This window comes from Rhinatrema bivittatum, chromosome 1 (assembly GCF_901001135.1).
Source record: "Rhinatrema bivittatum chromosome 1, aRhiBiv1.1, whole genome shotgun sequence".
NCBI classification, from domain to species: domain Eukaryota; kingdom Metazoa; phylum Chordata; class Amphibia; order Gymnophiona; family Rhinatrematidae; genus Rhinatrema; species Rhinatrema bivittatum.
Window position 1 is genome coordinate 679,837,408 of NC_042615.1, and position 17,706 is coordinate 679,855,113.

A 17,706-nucleotide genomic window follows, 5' to 3' on the forward strand; every position below is an offset into this window, starting at 1 on the left:
GGTTAGACAAGCATACTATTCTTCCTACAATTCATGGAGCAGAGGGATCTGTGCTCTTATACAAAAGAACCTGCCCTTGCAGGTGCAAAGGTCATTAACAGATCCAGATGGAAGATGTAGTGCCTGATTGCATCCTGCTAGGAGAATTATTTACATTGGTTAATGTATACGGGCCTAACATGGAGTAATGGGAGTTTTACACTAGACTTGCAGACACGTTGGTGCTTTGCAGTACATAACCTATATATCTATGGGGAGACTAGAACATTTACCCTGATTTGACTGTGAAAAAAACTTCAGTGACTAAATCTGGCATGGGTATATCCAGAGATAAGAGTTCTAATGGATACTCTTCACGTAACAAATACTGTATATGAAGACTCAAAACGTGAGTGGATATTTCAAGCCGCACACCAAAATATATCATTTCAAATGTGAATAAATGTGGGGAACAAATATGTTCAAAGGAAAATCTCCGAATTAATTGTAGTTTATTCAAACGCAATGTAGTGCTCCAGTACAAACGTTTAAAGAAATAATTCCACTTTCAATATACCAAGTTCGACAGGATTCTGTACATACATAATAACATGTTTTAAATTAAATCCTACAACACGGCCATGTTTCACCAGATGGCTTCCTCAGGGGGGAATACAGCTGGAGCAGGAAACAGGTCAAACTTATACCTTATAGCAGGTGTCAAAATGGTGACACCAACATCCCGGAGACAGGGATTATACATACTACTCTCCTCACAACAACCTGTGTATAGCAGGATAGATTATTTTCTCTCCTCTGCTGACTTTGTGTCCAAAACAGCCAGGAACAGCCAGGAGTAATATCCTTGCATGCTCTATTTCAGATCATCTCCCAGTGGAGCTCATTTTGGTGGTTTGAGGCCAAGGAACACAGCCTGGACGCTTAATATGTTGTTGCTGGGAGATAAAAGGTTTTCCCCAAACTGTTAAAAGGAGCAGTGGAGGAGTATAATACCTTTAACCCTGAATCAGATTACTCTCCTATATTGAGATGGGAAGCCTTTAAGGTTTACTTGAGCGGCAAAATCATCTCCTACACTAGCTACGTGCAGAAGCTTCATAGGCAAAAGGCAGATGAGCTCCTAGTAAAGTTTAGTAGTTTGGAGGTGCAGCACAAGTACTGTTCACAGCGGACTTTGAAGACATTAGAGCAGTGCAGGAGGAACCTGAAATCCCTCGAAATATATAAAATAGGGAAAGCTCTCAAACACATTAATAAACTACTATGAGTACGGAGACAAGCTTGGTTCCTTCCTGGCCAGTGCGTTAGGACAAAAGCTAATCTGGCATTGATCCTGGTTGTACGGGAACCCTCGTGTAATGTAACATCGGACTTAAAAAGTATTGGAACACTGTTTATGACATACAATAAGAATTTATATGCAGAAGTTTCCCCTGCAGGCATTACTGATGTCCAGAGATTTCTCACCTCTTTATCTTTGTCTAAAACCACTGAAGCTCAGGCTACAAAATTAGAAGAGCCCATCACATCTTTAGAAATTCAGAAGGCAGTGAAGGCTCTTGTTGAGGGTAATAATCCAGAGCTAGATGAATATCCCATTGATATCTATAAGACATATTTGATGGACCTAGTTCCCTTCCTAGTTCAAGCATTTAGTCACACTGGGGAACCAGAAAGTACTCTGCGGACATGGCGGATGCTAATATCACTTTAATATATAAGAATCTATCTCGCTGTTAAACTCAGACATAAAAATCCTGGCCAAAGTTTTACAGCTTCAGATGGAGTCTCTAGTGCCTCAATTTATACAGCCTGATCAAATTGGTTTTATCAAAGGGAACGTTTTCTCTCATAATACATGGTGGGTGTACAACATTCTATACCTAGCAAAGAAAAAAGGCATTTTATGTCTTCTGGTCTCGATAGATGCCAGAAGATATTCGATAAAGTGTCTTGGCCTTTTATCTCCTAGATTCATCAAAATGCTATAATATTGCATAGATAATGCCCACGGAAAGAAAAGGAGTGTGTTTATGGTAAGTTTAGAATTACCTCATGCTAACATAGCGCTTCGCATAGGTAGTATCAGAGGGTGCGGTAAAATTTTGCACTCTGGGATACTTCTATTTCGTAGGTCACAAAGTGCCCAGACAGGCAATCACTATTGAGAGCAAGAGAACAAGCAAGCGAGAGAGAGAGAGAACCTCTGGGGAGGCCTTCACAGTATTCAACTATTTATATTACTATAGGAAGGACAGCGAACAGCTCGAGGTGAGGTGTTGGTGGTGATTTAGGGTTTAGGAGCCAGTTTTACATGCAGAGTGAGACGTACGAACAGCACAGTACACCTTGGTGAAGATTTGACATCATTTGGAGTGAGGAAAGTCTCTTAAAGATGAGATTTCTACTATGTTCTCTCACCCTAGCTTGATAGGAAAAAAGGTGTAGTTATTTCTGGCATTAAAAACATGCAATATTGCCCCTCATTTTAATTAATCCCACCCAATTATACCCCTTCAAAAAATGTGCATTCACACCATGAGGTAACATGATTATCTCATGCATTATGGCGTTAACATGTTATCGAATGCGTTAATGCCATAACGCATTTTGATGAATGACCCTATATATTTGCAATTCTATGGGAACTTGGGCTTCCCAATCAGTTTCTGGCCTGGATATATGCTATGTGCAGGAGGCCTTGAGCCCATCTGGCTCTTAATGGTACCTTAACACCATTTATAAATATTCAACAAGGTACAAGTCAGGGCTGCCCACTCTCACCTTTACGCTTCAATATTGTACTAGAATCACAGGTGGAAGCTATAAGAATTCACCCAGATATCTGGGGTATTAAAGTGGGAGATCGAAAGCTTAAAGTGCCATTGGTCAGCCCCTGTCACATGGTAGGAGCACAAGATGGCGTGGGCCATCCAGTGCTCCTACCATGTGACAGGGTCCAGCCAATGGCACGGATACCCTGTCACATGGTAAGGGCAAAGGGCCATCGGTGCCATTTTGATTAGTGGCAGCCGACGGCCCGGGAGCGGGAGATCGCTCCAGGGACCCCCACTGGACCACCAGGTACCTGTAAAAAGTTTTTGGGGAGGTCGGAAGGGTGGGGAAAGCTAAGGTATTAGTTTTAAAGGGTCAGGGTAGGTTTTTTGTTTATCGGCTCGGGCGCAGCCAATAAACAAAACCGCGATCGGGCCCGATGAAAAAAAAAACACATGTGAATCGGAACCAGAATCCGAACCGATTCCGGTTCCGATTCACATCTCTAACCACATGTTGCAGATATGGAGGCAGATTGTTAAGTACATAAGGCATAAAGAAGACGCTCTTTCCCCTCTTTCGCCAATATACAAAAACCCTACCCTGTCCCAAAGACTCGCACGCCAGCAGCCAGCCGGCACACGCAACTTACTTCAGGTTGGGAGCTGAAGTGATGAAACAAAAAACAAATACAAAAAAAAGTTGGGTTTAGGGGGTGGGGAGGAGAGGGGAAGAGGAAGGGAATATAGGTAGGGGGCTAGGAAAGTTCCCTTCCAGTCAGCTCCTTAATTGGAGCAGACTGGAAGGGAACTGGGGAAGGCCTGAATGCGTCACTGCACAGAAATTGCAAACGCCCCCCCCCCCTTGTGCACACTGCCTGCATATATGTGTGCAGACTATAAATTCCAGAGCGCATGTGTGTGTGGCTCATGGATTTTATAACATGCCCGCGCAAGCGCGGGCATGTTATAAAATCAGCACACATATTATAAAATCTACCCCTATATTTCAGGATGCACATTTTTTCCCAGAGTTTGAGAACCGGCATAGGCTAGGCTTGATATGTGTAGCCCAGTTATTCAAAATGTATAGACCACCTATCAATATTCCTAGGCAGTTTACATATTGCCATTCATAAATTAAAACTATACAAATATAGTAAGAGTAAATTAAATACAGCATAGAAAAATAAAAATATATATACAATAAATTAACAATAAAATTGAAGATAAATCAAGAAAACCAAAATAAGGCAAATAAAAACAATTGAAACAGTTGTGGGGGATCAAGGGTTTCTTCCCCATCAGGAGCTGGCGGAGGAGTTTGAGCTGCTTGCTTAAGCACATGTGTCTTGTTTACAGATAAGATGGGTCTTGAGTACTAAAATGGATTTGCAAAACTCTCTTCTCCCACTCAACCAAATGGAATAATATTTGTGTGCTAGTGGTGGCTCAGCTAAAGGTGTGACGAATATACATTGGGGAGCTCTTTCGCAAAAAAGAGGGTTGAGAACCCCTCAAAGCCTGATAGACAGATGGAATGAGGATCTGGGAATCACAATAACTGCTACTGCATGGAAAGGGATATGGATCTCAACACATTATCTGTTGTAAGAGGAAGGAGCTGGGGGTGCGGCTGCTCCACAGAACTTACTGCACTCCGATCTATTATGCTACTCCAATTTATTATGCTAGAACATTCCCAGAAAATGATACTGATTGTTGTTATTAGTGAGGAACAAAGTACTTATATTCACATGTGGTGACATTGCCCAGAGGGTAGGGGTGTGCATCCGTTTTCCACGTATTTGTAATCCGCAACTTATTTTTTGCAATCTGAAAAATACGTGGGGAGGCGAAACGCATCGCGACTCCCCACGTATTCAACAGATATCCATTTTATTCGGCCTCCTAAATAAACATTTAAACCCCCCCACCCTCCTGACCCCCCCAAGACTTACCAAAACTCCCTGGTGGTCCAGCGGGGAGTCAGGAAGCCATCCCTGCACTCGTTTGCGGTTTCCTCATGGCGCCGATAGCCTGTGTCACAGGGGCTGCCGGTGCCATTGGTCAGCCCCTGTCACATGGTCACCGGCGCCATCTTGTGCTCCTACCACGTGACAGGTAGGTCATGTGGCAGGAGGTCGCTCCGGGACCCTCGTTGGACCCAACCGGAACTTTTGGCCAGCTTGGGGGGGCCTCCTGACCCCCACAAGACTTGCCAAAAGTCCAGGGGGGTCCGGGAGCGACCTCCTTTCACGCCGCCTGCCCGATCCAAATACTCAAAATGGCGGCTCCCAGTAACCTCTAGGATAATTTATAAATCCCTCACTCTCATACACAAAGCCATTCACAACCAAAACATGCACTGGTTCCCTGAACATCTCCATCGCTACAACCCAACCAGACCAACTAGAAAGCAGCACCAAGCCAAACTCCTGACACCCTCCCCCAAAATCATCAAACATGCCACGATCAGAGAACGATCATTCATCATAGCAGGGACTTCCCACTGGAATAAAATGCCCCCCCACCTACGCCAGGAACCTTGCCATAAAAAATTCAAACAGAATCTTAAAACCTGGCTCTTCAAACTAGCATACCCCGACTGACTGACTACTCCCAAAGATACATACCCGACCCCACACGCCCTACCCGACTGACACCCCCTACTGAACTTAACAACCTCAGACCCCTCCTCTCATCCTCGCCTCCTCCTACATCCCTGTCCCCCCACCTCCCACCCTCCCCTCAACCTCCTCCCACCTCACCCCCTCTGTCGTTCCTCTCCCTCTCATTCACCACTTATATCCTTCTATCTTGTTGATAGTTAAAAACTTCTTTCCTCTACTCACTCTAAGACTTAATTATTTATTCACCCTTCTTGAGTTGACTTAGTTTATCTACTGTTTGCTTGACATTAATCTATTGTAAAGCTTGTTGCTATGTTACGTTACAATGTGAACCGGGGTGATGTTTTTAACGTGCCCCGGTATATAAAAAATCTTTAAATAAATAAATAAAATATACTAGCTGTACCCAGCCACGCATTGCTGTGGCTCAGTCTAGTTTAATTTCACAATGCGCATTTGCTCTGCTCCGGCCGTCCCAACTCCCTCCCCCCCCCCCTTCCCTGGCGGTGGACGGACTGGCTCGGCGACTCTTCTACCCTTTCCTCCTCCTATGTGTAACTGTCCGGCAGTCCCTACTCCCTCCCCCCTTCCCCAGTGGCGGAGGAACGGGCTGAGCCGTTTCTTGGAGCGGCGACTCGTCTGCCCTTTCCTCCTCCCCTCTGTGATACCCAGCATGTAGCACAGAGCTCTATGGTCCGTACATGCGCGGTAGAGCTGCTCTCTACTGCGCATTTGCGGTCCATCGGTCAGAGCCCATTTATATTGTAGATAGCGTGTGAGGCTTTTAAGTCCAACAGATGGCGCTGTTTTTCCAATAAAGCATGTTTTTACCTGTCACAGGTGTGACATCTATATAATATAGTTATATAAAAACACGCGCGTATTCGAATGCAACGTTGTGTCAAAATTTCAAAGCAACCAGTGAAGAACTTTTGGAGATTTAAGATTTTGAACAAACGAACATTTACATTTTTATTTATATAGAAGATATATATTATTTTTTTTTTAGTTTTCCAAACTTGCTTGGTTTGTCTGTATAATTTCTTTTATTTTTGTTGTAATAGCACAGGACTGAGATCTTGGGGGTGGGAGGATGTGGAGACAAAGAGTTAGAAGGAAGAAGGACTAGGAATGAGGAGAGGAGGAGCAAAGCCTGGGGAGAGGAGGAGCAAAGCCTGGGGATGGAAGATGAGGAAAACCAGGGAAGAAGAGGGAAAGGGGAAGGACTGGGCATCCAAAAATGTGAGAAAGGAGAAAGAGGGAGAATCAGATATCAGTGATAAAAGGATCAGGTATTAAAGATGGAAGTTTCTGTGATCACAGGAGAGATAGGTGGTGGGAGGAGAAGGTACAGGGAGAGAGATTCCAGGATCTGGGAGATAGAATCTGGGATCAAGGGAGAGAGAATCGGGATTGGGAGGGAGTCCCTATCCCTGCTCATTTTCTACTCTTCCTTACAGTCCCAATCCCTTTCTGACCTTCTCCCTCACTCCACCCCAACCCAATCCCACATACCTTCCTACACACATACACTCAGTGCCAATCCCTCTCTCCCTCTCACACACACACATACCCCAGCAAATCCCCTTCTCAAACCCCAGCTGATCTCTCTCTCAACCATTCTTCATCCCCTACCCTGCTTCAACGATCCCTCTGTCAGCCCCTCCCCACCCCCTCAAAATGATCTTCCTCTCATTCTGTCATCATCCCATAATCATCCTTCCCACTTCCACTCCAAACATGCCCCATCCCCCTTTACTCTCATTCCCAATGGTCTCCTTCTCATCCTCCAGACCACACCTCTCTCCCTGCCACTGATCTGGGCCAGCATGAGGAGGAGGACAACGGTGATGCCTCAGGCCACATCCTCCTTTGTTACAGAGAGCCTGACTCGTGCCTTCACCTGCACTGCATTGTGATGTCCAGTGCAGATTTAAGTACCAGTCAAGCCCTGAGCAGCAGAAGAGAATGTGGACCAAGGCACCAAATCTCTCCTCTTCCTCTTGCCAGTCCAGATCAGTGTCATTGAGACGTGAGATCAGAGAGGGGCATTGATCTAAGGTCTTTGACCCTCTCCCCCCCCCCCCCCGATGAGCCATACTTGGGGTGGCGGGGGGGGGGGGGGGGAAGGAGGCATAGAGAGCTGCAGTCCAGAGCAGTACAAGGCGGCAAATCTTTGATCCAGCATGTCACCTCAAAACAAATTTTCCGCTCTAGGCACAGGCCTAATATGCCTGTGCAGAAATCTAGGCCTGAACAGCTGCAGAGCTAGATTAACCTCAAAGGAGCAAGGTTAGGTAGAGATTCTCCTCCTGAGAGATGCACCGCAGTGAAATGGCACCTCCTGTTCTAGTCTCCAGGGCCCTCTCTCCCAAGCACTGTTCAACAAGAGCAACAATAACTGATCTGTCCTACCCCCCACACACCCCCCTTAAAGGTGCATGGTAGCCTGGTGGCAATTCCATATTACAGTGTTCAAAGTGCCACCATCCTGCAAGCCATTATGCCTTTAAGGGTGGGGGTGGGCCTCATGGGACGCTGACGCTCAGACAAGAGTGGTACTTGGAAGAGAGTTTATGCCTTGAACTTTAGTATATTTTACGCCTTGTAATTCAGTATTTCTTACGTCTTGTATCTCAGTATATTTTATGCCCCGTTCTTCAGTATTTTCTATGCCTTGTTATTAGTTACTCCTTTTATCCTTTTCTTCCCCCCACCGCCTCTGTTCTTTGGTTCCACGTTCGTTCCCTTGTTTCCCCCACCCTTGTTCTCTGTAATACGTTAAGTTACCTGTAAACCGATATGATGTACCCACGAATACCGGTATAGAAAAGTTCTTAAATAAATAAATAAATGGGAGAGGGCCATGACTCATGGGGACAGAGGAAGAGCCGCCCTTTTCACCACAGTGCCTTTAGGCAGATGCCTGCTCCGCTTAAATATAAATCAGGGTTTAAGCAATCTTGTTTTTCATTCCAATTTTAAATGTAATTACTGAGGATCTATTATTGTTCAAAGTTCTGATCCTTATGAAAAGTTGAAGCAGGTATCACACTGCAAAGCATAAACACAGCACAAACAGCAAACGAGCGAACTTATAGAAAGTGATCTGTAAAAAAAAAGGATATGTGCCCATAATAAAAGATGAACACTTTTAATTGCCAAACGGGAATAAAAATTAAAATAATAAATGTCAGGACAAAACTGAAAGGAGACACTGGAATAAGATCAAAAAGTTAATATAGGAGACAGCCTAATAGTTTGAGCAATCTCCCTTGAAGACAGCATAGTATATGCCTCATCTTTTTTTTTTTTTAATTCTTTCCTCAGCAGAAACCACACACTAATAGGTGTTATTTTCAGCAACCCAGATAGGACTGAAGTCTGCATGTGTAGATGATACATGCAGACTTCAGCTCGAATTTTCAAAGCAGACTTATATACCTAAGTCCGCTTTGAAAATTTCCAAGCGTGCAGGGAAACAGTGACAATAAACACATTTACATTTGCTCGGAAGCAGGTGTAAATGTGTGCATGTAGATTCACCAGCATGCTTTTGAAAATCAAAAAAGTGTGTGCATAAATGGTTTCCCCATCCTTCCTCCACTCAGCAGAATGCCTCTGACGTGCATGTAAAAGCTTTTGCACATACTCTTACATGAACAACCTGACAGCCAATTTTCAAAAGGTCATTTATATGCCTAAAACCAGGTTTTCTGCAAATACCTTAAAATTTCCTCTTAAATGCTGAATTTAAACCTTGAGCAAACAGCAATACTAGTTGAACAAACGATTGTGTACAATTTTTTTTTTTGCACAAAACTATGTAGACATACTGTCATGCATATTTTTAAGGAATTTACAAATATTTTGAAGGACCCTTAATACATGCATTTAAAAATAAAATGTTTCTCTCAACTTTGCTAGAGAAAATACCTTACAGAGATCCCACCCAGCACAAACAGATCTGCAACCCTGATTTTTCACTTTTATGGACACTTTTGAAAAGAGGCTATATTTATCTGTTATGTAAGTAAAATAAGGATTTTCTCATTTAATATATCTATTTTCACCTTGGTAAGACTTCTGCAGAAAAAAGAACGGCACATAGATTTTAGCCATTTTTACTTTAATTTGTTAAACCAAACAAAATGCAATACTGTGGTTTTAATGCCAAAAATAATTATTAATTTCTAAATACTTCAAATACTAAAGGCCCAGCTTGATTGCTTAAAATGTCAATTTTCCCATTTCTTGGCTCTGTTATATCTGTTGGTCTTATAATCTATGCCTTATTGGTATTCTAGGCTAGACAGTAGCATTAGAAATTCTTTCAAAGAAAGGGTGGAGGATGCATGGTGGAGGCGAAAAAATACCAGATTTATTTTTTTTTTTAAAGCATGGTATAAGCACAGAACATCCTAAGGTATGAAGAAGTGAAGGGAGAGCCTGAAATATAGTTTATACAGTACTTTACATCAGGGGTTCCCAAACTATGGCCCATGGGCCTGAGCACATTTCTCCTGCTCATTCGCCATTGCCTTCCTGCTGCAGGATTCAGCCTGCAGAGGAAAGGGAATTTTTTTGTTTGTTTGTTTTCAGCGTGGCATTGGCAGCCACAGAAAGGCTGGCAGGATTTCCCAGGCCCCACCGGTGGCTGTAGAAGACGACACACAATGACAACAACTGACAGGGTTTCTCTGCCCCGCCAGCAGAAGTGTTGGCCAACTCGCACCGCTGATGGGCTGGCCAGGCCTCTTTGGCAAGAACAGAATCCCACCAACTCACACAGCTGAAGAGAATCACTGATCAGGAGGCCAGGTGTCAGCTGAAGATGGAGCCAGGTAAGTGAAAGTCAAAAGAGGGGAGGAGAAAGCAGAGAGACTGCCAAGGGAGAAGAGGTGGGGGAGGAGTAGGCAGAGAGAGAGAGCGCAAGTGAGAAAGGAAGGGAAGGAAGTGAGAGGGAGGAGAGGGAGAGGGAAAGGAAATAAGGGGAGGAAGGGGACGTGAGAGAGTGGATGAGAGAGGGAAGGGAAGGGGGAGCAAGGGAGAGGGAAGTGAGAAGGAAGGGTGATAGGGAGGGGAATGAGAGGGACATGAAATACAGAAGGGAGAGAGGAGGTGATAGGGAAGGGTGATAGAAGGAAAGGGTAAGAGGGAAGGGAGATAAAGGAGAAAGAGTGGAGGATGAGAGCAAAGGCAGTAAAAGAGGGGTTAGGGAAGGGAGGAAAACATAGGGAGTGGGGTGAAAGGGAAGGGAGTGCACCCATACATGCACCAACACCTACCTATTCATCTCCAGATGCAAGGGAGGGGGGAGGCAGGGAGCAGGGTTCATGGAGGTGTGGCAGGGTTGCCATCTTCCGTGAAATCCAGAAATATTACTGGCACTTTTATCAGCCACAATCTTTGGGTCCTATGTGGCCCGACCCCACTTTACATGGATCAGTTTAATGCCTGTATAGGGTTCAGGATTAAGGGTCAGCAGAGCAATACCTGGATTCATCTTGATTTACCAAGTATGAGTGGCTGGGCAAAAGAATATCTCAGAAGTTTTAAGCACCAATGTTTCCAGAAGAATACAACACAGAACACAACAGTGGAATCTTCATGATTTTGTTTTGCCAGATAACTGAAATTACTTATTTTCTTACTGTTGTTTTAATATTCTTAAAACCCTCTATGGGAAATCATTTCACCTATATAGATGCATCTCTTTCTAATCAACAACTATCAGAAACAAGCTGGAAAGTTCTAGAAGCGCGCTGGAAAGGTGCATTTCCCTTCCTCCGAGAGAGTGAAATTCAGCACGTTGAATCCACAGGAAAAAGTCAGCAGACAATTGTGACATTCCACTAACTTGGACCACATTCATAATTCTCCCCCCCCCCCCCCCAACTTTTAGTCTCTATCCCCCATGCTGAATTTTATCCAAATCCATTCACGTCTTTCCTAGTTCTGACATGCACAAGAACAGAAAGACAGACTGAATGACTGACAACAACGGTGATGTCGAACTAGCAAAATGCGCCTAAAAAAAGTAAAAAAATGTATGGATGAGAAGCGTGTTTCAAAATCCTCAAGCCAACAAAAAATTCTGAAATCCATATTTCTGCACGCATGGAGCCTACTATTCAGCCAAATTTGGAAGTGTGCAAGAAATAACTCAGAGAAGTAAAATTTCCACAGGACAGAGCTGAATATCCCCCAAAGTTAGTCTAAATATCACTTTTGCCGCATAATTAAAAATACTACAGGGTCATTTCTGTGGTTGAAGAATATTGCAGAATAAGGGGTGAAAATTTTTGCATGGCTTCATTTTACCACTATTGCGACATTTTGTGCAATTCTAAGATGGTTTTTTTTTTTGTTTCCCCCCTCCCCCCAAGTCATAGATTTCCTGCAACAGTTTAAAACATGACTCCTTTAATTACCTGCTGTACTGTAGTGGGTAAGGGCCATGGCAATTTTGCCCATTCCTTCAGTCTGACCATAAATCCAGTGAGTGCCTTGCTAAGGTTACACAATAGTCTTTGACAATACCACAAAACACCACCACATCCGCTATGAAAAAATACAAACTACTCTTAAAAACTGAAGTAATACAGAGAAATGAACCCAAGAAAAGTGTGTAGAAGTTTAGGTTCTGTTACCAAAATTGGAAAGCTGGTTTATAGTCTTGCACCTCAAACACAAATCAACCAATATTTTTTTTATCACATCATGAAAACACATTTCCAAAGCATGGGAAATGCTTTAATCATTTATCAGTTAACAGAAGACCGCAGGAACAAAAAAGCTGACAAAGCAGCAGCAATAATTAAACCAAAAAAAAAAAAAGCAGTATTTACAAAATAGATTTCACTCTTTATATGGCACACACAATCAATGGAAGTGGCTGTTGAAAAAAAAAAAAAAAGTTTCTTATGTCATTACAAGTTGAGAGAAAGAAATGAAAACAGATGTTGGCACTAGCCAGAATTCTTCATTAAACAGCTTTCCCAGAAGCAGAAGCTTATTGTTTGCCACAAATGCTTTGCCTTTATTAAAAGCTGTGCATAGTTAAGTACTCAGATCCTTGAGGCCAAGCACAGTTTTTTGTCGCTAGCAAGAAGGATTTAGGATTTTGCTGCCACTGGGCACTAGTGTTGCTTTGCCTCCCCCCCCAGCAAGGGACAACAGAGCAGGTGGTCTATTCTAAGCACGGCCTTCTTGGCTCTGCTCTACCTATTCCATGCTCACTTCTTCCCCTCATGTCTCTGAATGGCAGGGAGGGAGGCATTAGATTAGAAAGCAGAGTGGGTTTTGTTTTGTTTTTTACTATCTGACTGGGGGGGGGGGGTGGCATGAGGCAATGGAGACTGGAAAAGAAAGTGAAACAGTTTTTCCTTGCTCTGTCTCTTCCCACATCTCCCCTCCTGTTCTCTGCTGAGTGCAATTTGAGCACAGCTGGGAGGCAACAATTCTTCAGCTGGCCTGCTGCTTGCCCCTCCCCCACCCCATGATTTTTTTGCTGCTCTAGGCACAGGCCTAGTGTTCCTATTGGCAAATCCAAGCCGTTATCCACCTAGATGGAATGGTACTATTATATGCCAACAGTACTGCCAGAAGAGCAATGCTACTACTTAGCATTTTCTATAGCGCTATTTGGTGTTCGCAGCACAGCACCTGGACCGTGAATCTAGGGTATCCCATGAATCCTGGGACAGACAGCAAGGGACCTTAGTGGTGAGGGAAGAAGAACACAAACAAGATTGGTAAGCACAGTATACAGGCACAAATGGGCTGACAGGGTGGACCAATGGATACTTTTCTGCCAACATTGTCAATAATTTTTATGGTTTCAAATAAGTGTGCAAGTGCAATGTACTTTCTAATTGATAGCAAACAATAAAAGCAGTGTTCTGGTGTCCCTATTGGCCCTGGAGAAGACTGGACGCTTTGTAGGTTACCTGGACGCTTTGTATGTTACCTGCACACTTTGTAGGTTACCATTTACTGGACCAGCAAAAAAAGATGTTGCATATGAGCTTGTATATGAGATCCAATGTACCTAAATCTGAATGAAAGAAGAACAGATGGAGATGCAGGTCCACCAGTATTAAATAAAGCTGTTATCTTTGTAAATATTGCTCTGATTGTTTGGGAGTGGGGTGGGTGCTGCTTCATTCTCTATACCAATCTCTTCTGCCAAACTGTAAGTGCGGTGCATTTGAATGCCTTTGAGAGTATCCACTCTCCTAGAATTTTCTCCTCTCCATTGCTGCATGTGTTGGAAAGGATAGCACACTTTGCACCTTCATTTCTCGTTCACTATAAAAGAAAGTGAGCTGAATAAGCAGTAAAATGCTAAGTTACACTGCCGTCTCCTCCTCCTCCCTTTGGTTCTCTACTTACTCATGTAATTCAACAGGCACCAGCACCTATCTGGAGTTAGCATTGCCAAATGATCTGGTCCTGGCTTTGCCCCTCTGCACTGCATCAATTTGTAGTTCTGATTTTCTTAGGGCAGTCAATAGGACAATTAGAACTACAAATCTATGCATGCACCTGGGCAAGCCAGGATTGGATCAGCCTATTCAGTTGACTTGCGATCAGTTGGCATTAGCAACCCTACCTGGAGTTGCAGCTACTTTCAGTCCCTATTGTACAGAGGCAAGCCCGTAGGTGTTAAAATACAGTTTTTCTGCATGTTTCCCAGAAAACTAAATGCTGCGTTTTGCCTCAAATGTAAACTGCCGAACCCAAAGAGAAGCAACCAGAAAAGCGTTCTCTAAGGGACCGCAGGCTAGGGACCAGCGCTGCAAGCATAGCCAGACTTTAGGAATGCACTCGAAAAGCAACGCCTTCAAAAAGCACACCTTCGCTTTTAAAGACTTAAAACATGTCAACTATGGGCAAGTAGCAGCAAAACCGCCGCTAGAAGCATCGGGGGAATATGTTTGGCAAGAGGGTTTTACAGTGAACACGGAACGGGGAAACAGGAACTTTTTACCCAGCCACCAGAGGCAACCCGCCAAGGCATGCCGTTTCCTGCCCGCCCTGCTCTACCTGTTTCTCCAGCGCGTCTCTGCCCGCGGTCGTCACTTTGGGCGCCGGGACCCTTTCGCAGTTGCATCCTTCCAACATGTAGACGGCGGAGGGCCGGGTGCTTTGCTCGCTTTCGAAATAAAAGAGCACATTTTGGAAGAGCGCGAACCACTTTTCGTGCCAGCGGCTGGTCTCGGCGGTCTTCTTGCTCAGGTGGCCCCGCTTCCTGCCCTCTTTGCGCGCCACCAGGGCCAAGTACAGCGCGTGCCCCTCGTTGTAGCGAATGCTTTTTTGCATGGTTCCCACCCGGGTTTGCCAGTCCAGTTCGGCCGCCTTTCATGTCATTATGAAACTTTTTTTTTTCCCCTTCAAAATAATTCAGAAGGGCAGAGGAGAAGCCGTCAGTTACACCCTCCCCACCCAAAATAGGAGAGGCTCTACGGAGAAGCAATCGCCAACGAATTGAAGACTGGAACAAGTTATCTTGGCGCTCGTGCCGCTCCCGCTGCGCGCCCAGTTACGGGAGCTCTTGAGGCAGCAGCTGTGGCTGGTGCAACTGCCGCAGCTCAAGCCGCTCTCCAGGAGCCGCGCAAACCACGCTCGCGCCGCTCCTGCCAGTGCAACTCCCTCCTGGGGCTCGTGCCGCTCAAGCGCGAGCGATTCCAGTCGGTGCTCGCGCCGTTCTCACTGGTTGCCACTCCTCTGCGGCTCGCGCTGCCCCCGCTTTCCACACTCCGGCGGGCTCGTGCTGGGGGGCTACACCTGCGGCTTGCGCAGCTCAGTGGTGGCGGCTTCTGCACCTACTGAGACTGGCGGTGCTGCTGCTTCTGTTCTGGTTCTACCCTCCCGTGAGAGCGGAGCTGTGGGTTGTACACACTGCGCCTCCACAGTGCTGAACTACCCATCCGACGAAAGCAAAAAGTGCGCCTAGATGTGTACAGGTTACATATAGTAGGGGCGAAGAAGACCACTAATCGGCGATACATAGGAGTGCGACGCCGCGCACACAAAAGTTAGGTCTGAAACTAAAGTCAGGCATCTCACTCCAAAAAAATGGATATGTAAATAAAGAGCAGTAAAGACTAAATAAGGAGACAGAAGGTGAAGCGTCACGTGGCAAATCTGCTGTAATTGGCTTTCATGTCAATTTAAAGAGAAGCGTCTCAGCAGCGACTAATCCATGCCTGTCTGCCTCCCTCTTTTCGTGGGCTTGGATACCCAAGAGAGAGAGAGATTTAAGAGAATAGGCTGAAATTTTACTTTGCCTCACTATAATGAACAGTTTGTGCATAAACGGAAACCTTCTTTATTGGCTACTGCACATTCCAGACATATCGATTGTCCCGTACTACAAAGTGCAGTAGTTTGGCAGGACACGTATTATTCATGAAATGATGCAACACATCTTGTAGCATCGATTTTCACTATTTAAGTCCTGTACAGTGCACTGTGGATGAAATCTGCACCAGGCAGTTATGCCTTTTTTTTTTTTGCACTGTATCCTGCAGGTATTGTACAGAACACATTCTCCCACACCATCTCATGCTGTTAGACTTTCTGGCATTCCAAAAAAATAGTACCATTAACTTTAATTACAAAATAGGAAAATGCCACTTTCCAGCTGATCTAAAATAAGGAGCTCAATCCCATACTTGGCAGTACTGTGATAGTGGTACCCTGGTTTGTTTTCGCTAAACACCAGCACTATGCTCCTGTGTCAGATATGAGGGAAAGGAGGGGGGTCAATATAATCGGCTATTACTGAAGACAGCAGCATATTCTCATAGAGATTTGCTCCACATTGATAATAAAATATAAAAGCTCTCAGTGACAGGCTCCCATGGACTCCACAAGTATTCCAAGACTATTGCACAGGTGACACACAAGCAGGCGGGTTTTGGTTTTTCTTTCACAGAATTAAAACTGAAGTGCTCTGAGGACAAACACAATAGCAACAATGAAATAGATGGTTTGCTTTAGAAAGCTTTTAGAAGAGCAAAAATACTGTGGATTATTTTTAAAGGATATAAAAATGAGTGTGCATTTTCTTAGAATCCCAAATGCAATTTTTCACAATCTAAATCATTTGCATTTTAGGCTTCAAGTTTCCTTTCTCAATACAAAGAAACATTGAAAGACAGTTGACAATAAAATCCTTTATTATATGATTGCATTCTAACTGATCAGGATTTTAATTATATATATACTGATTATGTTTGCTGAGTTATTTTGTTGGGAGTTATTTCCTGAAAATTTTACTGCTAAAATAAAGCAGAAAAAGACCATATGGCCTATCCAATCTGCCCATCCACAGCAATTGCTTAGCTCTGCAATCTATCAATCTCTCAGCGATCCCCTATATTTGTCCGTGGCTTGCTTGAATTCATATACCTTCCTTGTCTCCACCACTTCCACCACACTTTCTGTAAAGAAACATTTTCTGAGATCCCTTTCACCATCATCCCATAACCCCTCATTCTAGATCCTCCTGCAGCAGTCAGCTCAGTGTATGGCAGCTATATTTTTATGTAAACCATTATGAACTTGTGAACTTCACATGGAATGACGGTTTACAAAACGTCAAATAAATAAATAAATAGATAAAAAGTGAATAGAATGCTAGGAATGATCCAAAGAAGAATAGAAAATCAAAAGAAATAAAATTGAAAATAGCATATTTGCCTCTATGTTGAGCAATGGTGCAATTGCACCTTGAATATTGTGCACAGTTCTGCTTGCCCTATCTCAAAAAAGACATAGTGGAACTAGAAAAGGTGAAAGGGAGGGTGCCCCTATGATGAGAGGCTATGCAAGTTAGGCCTCTACATTTTGGAAAAAAGATGGCTGAAACGGGATATGATAGCAACTTATAAAGATGTGATCCCCAGAATTGTACACAGTATTCCAAATGAGGTCTCACCAAGGACTTATACAAGGGCAATATCACCTTTTTTTTCTGTTGACCATTCCTCTCCCTATGCACCCAAGCATCTTTCTGACTTTTGCCATCACCTTACCCATCTGTTGGTCCATGGTGAGATTATATCTTTTTTTTTTTAGATTTATATTCTGCTTTTCGCACTTTTTTCAGTGCTTCAAAGTGGATTACATTCAGGTACTGGAGGTATTTCCCTATCCCCAGAGGGCTTACAATCTAAGACCTGGATTTATCAAAATGCACTAAATATTACATGTGATAGGAAGAGGGGTGTGTTTTATGGTAATAGTTTACTGCAATTTGCACTAATATCTATGGAGGGAGAGAGACA

General features: G+C 43.9%; 1 protein-coding gene across 2 annotated transcripts in view; it reads right to left on the reverse strand.

The window, feature by feature from the left end:
• RASGRF2 (Ras protein specific guanine nucleotide releasing factor 2) overlaps positions 1–15,267 on the reverse strand; it is an 888,178-nt gene extending 872,911 nt beyond the window's left edge. For both annotated transcript variants that reach the window (XR_003852277.1, XM_029574148.1), the window contains exon 1: positions 14,459–15,267. Coding sequence is in view for 1 of the 2 variants with exons in the window: in XM_029574148.1 (XP_029430008.1) it covers positions 14,459–14,734 (276 nt within the window). In the remaining variant the exon portion in view is untranslated. The remainder of the gene's footprint in view (positions 1–14,458) is intronic.
• Between the last annotated feature and the right edge of the window lie 2,439 nt (positions 15,268–17,706).